Here is a 3417-nt window from a genome sequence, read left to right on the forward strand (position 1 = left end):
CTGGGTTCTATCCCCAACTCTGGAAGGGGAGTGGGGTCTAATGGTTAGAAAGGAGAGATGGGGGGTTGGGAGCCAGGACTCCTGGGTTCTCTCCTGGCTCCGGGGTAGGGGTGCCAATGCCCTAAAGCACCATAGCCCAGAATCTCCCAGGGGAATCCAAGAGCTACTGTCTGGGGGGAGAATCCCACCGCTCCCACCAAGCTAGGGCGGGCTAAGGGGTTGCTGGGACCCTAGCTCCACAGGGCAAGCTGACGGGCAGTCGGTACCTCTCATCTGTAGCAAACAACTTGGCTCCCCTCTCTGCACACATGATCCGCATCATCTCCTGCAGCCGCATGTTACCTGGGGGAGGGGGCAGGGTTAGAGCTTGGGGGGCACAAGCTGGTGTGGGGTGGTGACACCTGGGGAGGGGGCAGGTTTCAAGCTGAGACCCCAGTCTCAGGACACAAGTGACACGAGCTGCGATGGCCTCAGTTGAGCCCAGGCACCAGCCCAAGGCTGCGCCTGCCAGGACTGTGGGGGAGAGCCCAGCGAGCCCCTGCCCTAGGGCAGCGATCCCGGAGGGAGGGAGGGAGGCAGGCAGGGGGCGAGTGGAGAAGCAGGTGGGGGGCTAAGTATGGGGACCGGGTGGGGAGGCAGGGTTCCCATGCAGTGACCCTCCCCCCTCGCGCCATGGTCCCGGCACATACAGCCGACTCCGCCCACGACGAGGGCCTCCTGTGAGCTGCAGTGCGCCATGGCCCGCTCCGTGATCTCCACCAGCATCGCGAAGAGCGTCTCCTGGGGGCGCAGCACAGCTAGGACAGTGTCACTTGCTCCCAACCCACAGCCCGCCCCCTCCTCGGCGCTCCTCACTCCCGACCTGCAGCTCCCACAGTGCGCTTCACTCCCAACCCGCAGCCCCCCCACCCCCCGCTCGGCACTCCTCACTCCCTCCCTACAGCTCCCACAGTGCTCCTCATGCCAGACTCGCAGCCCCCTTCCCCAGCTCCCATGGTGCGTCTCACTCCCAGCCTGCACTCCCCACCTCCTGACGTCCAGGGACGGTGCTCCTAACTCTTGACCTGCAGCCCCTGCTCTCCCAGCCCTGAGCTGGGCCGTTCCTCACCTGGAGAGAGAAGCAGAGATCCTCCGGGGTGCACTCTCCTGATGCCAGCATCTTGTGAGCCACCTCCTACAGGGCAGAGAGGGGATTCAGGGCTCCTGAGTTCCCTCCCAGCTCAGAGAGGGGAGTGGGGGCTAGTGGGTAGAGCAGGGGCTGGGAGCCAGGACCCCTGAGTTCCTCACCTCTATGTGGGACAGGATCCCTGAGAAGGACACATCCATTCCCTTCACTGTGTAGGGCAGTTCCACCAGCTTCTGTCCCCTGGGGGGAGAGGAGACTGTGTTAGACCCTCCCAGAGCCAGGGATCTAACCCCGGAGTCCTGACTCCCAGCCCTGCTCCAACCCTCTGGACCCCACTCCCCTCCCGGAGCTGGTACCACTCACTTCTTCGCCATCTGTTCGATGTTATAGCCAGGGCTGGGGTCATTGGATATCTAGGAGGAAGAGACACCAAGGGGGGGTAAGGCTGGACGCGGGGGTACCAGAAGGCCCCATCCCAACCTACGAGCCCCCCCCACTTTGCTTTGGTCCATTTTGGGGGGGGGGAGGGGGGAACAACTTGAAGACACCAGCTCCTTTCAGGCCAAAACCTTTCCTGCAGCGAGGCTCAGGGCAGGGGGTGTTCTGGTGGGACTCAGGTGAAATCGGTCCCCCCCAGTTTTGAGCTACAGAGAGGGGAACGAAGCCTGGGGCCCGTTTGCCAAAGCTCCGTATTGATTTACTGCTAAATCTCACAATCATTTTCCACGTCACTTGCAAAGAAACCAGTAAATTCCAGGCCAAGAACCTCGGTTAATGCTGAAGATCCCCACAGCCTGCTCCTGGCTTTTAAAAGCAGAAAACTGAATGCCAAAAATCTTAGATTAATGTTAAAATTAATGCAAAGTCTCCAACTAAGTGAGTGCAGATTATTTGACAAAAGTATCTAATTTTATGCTGGCTTTAGTTGGAAATGTTTGACTGTAAAGTTACCATTAACCTTAGATTTTGGCATTTAATTTCCCCAATTTCAGGGAGAAGGAGAACAAAAGTTACTCTTTTCTTTAAAATGCAAGGAAATTCCATGCCAGAAAACCTCATCTTCAGTTGCTCCTGCCACAGGGAAGAAAATAATTTTACAAGAAATCCAGGAAATTGGGTGTGAGGTTTTTAAAAAATGGAAGCATATAGAATGTTTGTGAAAGAGATTGATTTCAACTCTTATATAAAGCAAGTTATATGCTAAACATCATCTGATTTTGTACAGTATTCTTGGATTATAAAGAGAATAAAATTGCGAGTTTGTTTAAAAAGCAACCAAACTAAGAAAATTCTTGTTTGCCTTTAGAAAAAAAGCAAAGAAATTCCACTCCAAAAAACTTAGGTTAAGTTTAAAATTGCACCGAGTATTTTTCGACGAGCGTGTGCACAAAACCAACACTAATCTGGAATTCCCTTGCGTTTAAAATGAACAACTTCACCCAAACACACCAGAACTTGGAGTCATGTGACTGTTAAAATCTTGAAGCGACATTTCTCCAATGTTGCTGTCGCTAAATGTGGCTAGTGAAGGAACCAGAGGGATTGGAACCTGGCGCCCTGTTTTTTAAAAAGCAAGGAAATTAAATACCAAAAAACTTGTTAATGTTGAAGTGCCACAATCAGGAAACGGAAAAACTCTGGGTGACTCACTTAATGGTAATAGAACCCAGGCATCCTGACTCCCGGTCCTCCCCGGTTCTAACCACTAGACCCCACTTCCCTCCCAGAGTCAGGGATAGAACCCAGGAGTCCTGACTCCCAACCCTCTGGCTCCCCAGTGCCCTCTCACCTTCAGCACACGGGCGAAGCGGTCCAGGCAGTTGCCCACGGCGATGTCGATGGTCTCCCCGAAGATGCGATACCGGCGCTCCGAGTACGCGATGACCTGGGAAAGAGGAACAGAGCGGGGGGATGTACAGGGCTGCCGGGATCTCCTGGGTGGGGGCCTAGTGTGGCGCGGGGGGGGAGGTGAGGGGGGAGCGTCAGCCCTACCTGGGTGTTGCCCCCGCTGACATACAGCACGGTGGGGTTCTGGGCGCCCGTGATCAGCCGGCCCATCTCAATGTGGCCCACGCAGTGATTGACGCCCAGCAGGGGCTTGTTCCAGAGCTGGGCCAACGTCCGGGCCACCACTGCCACTGTCACCAGTGGGGCGCCCATGCCGGGGCCTGCAGGGAGAGTGCGGGGTCAGCACGGGGCCCTTGGGGGGCCACCCACCCCCCCACCCCCCCATTCACCCTGGGTATAGGGCCTGGCCCCCGGCCCCACCCCCACTCACCCTGGGCATAGGG

The 3417-nt window shown here is 56.3% G+C and overlaps 1 protein-coding gene across 1 annotated transcript; it reads right to left on the reverse strand.

The window, feature by feature from the left end:
- Nucleotides 1-51: 51 nt before the first annotated feature.
- On the reverse strand, nt 52-3294 carry OSGEP (O-sialoglycoprotein endopeptidase; the record flags this gene model as incomplete). Its single annotated transcript, XM_024224239.3, has 7 exons — nt 52-342; nt 690-780; nt 1109-1174; nt 1288-1366; nt 1490-1539; nt 2916-3011; nt 3119-3294. Coding segments are annotated over 7 exons (689 nt in total), but the record flags the coding sequence as incomplete, so codon positions are not given.
- Nucleotides 3295-3417: the final 123 nt, after the last annotated feature.

The sequence above is a fragment of the Terrapene carolina genome, unplaced genomic scaffold (genome assembly GCF_002925995.2).
Source record: "Terrapene carolina triunguis isolate 2854851 unplaced genomic scaffold, T_m_triunguis-2.0 Scaffold26264, whole genome shotgun sequence".
Taxonomy (NCBI): Eukaryota; Metazoa; Chordata; order Testudines; family Emydidae; genus Terrapene; species Terrapene triunguis.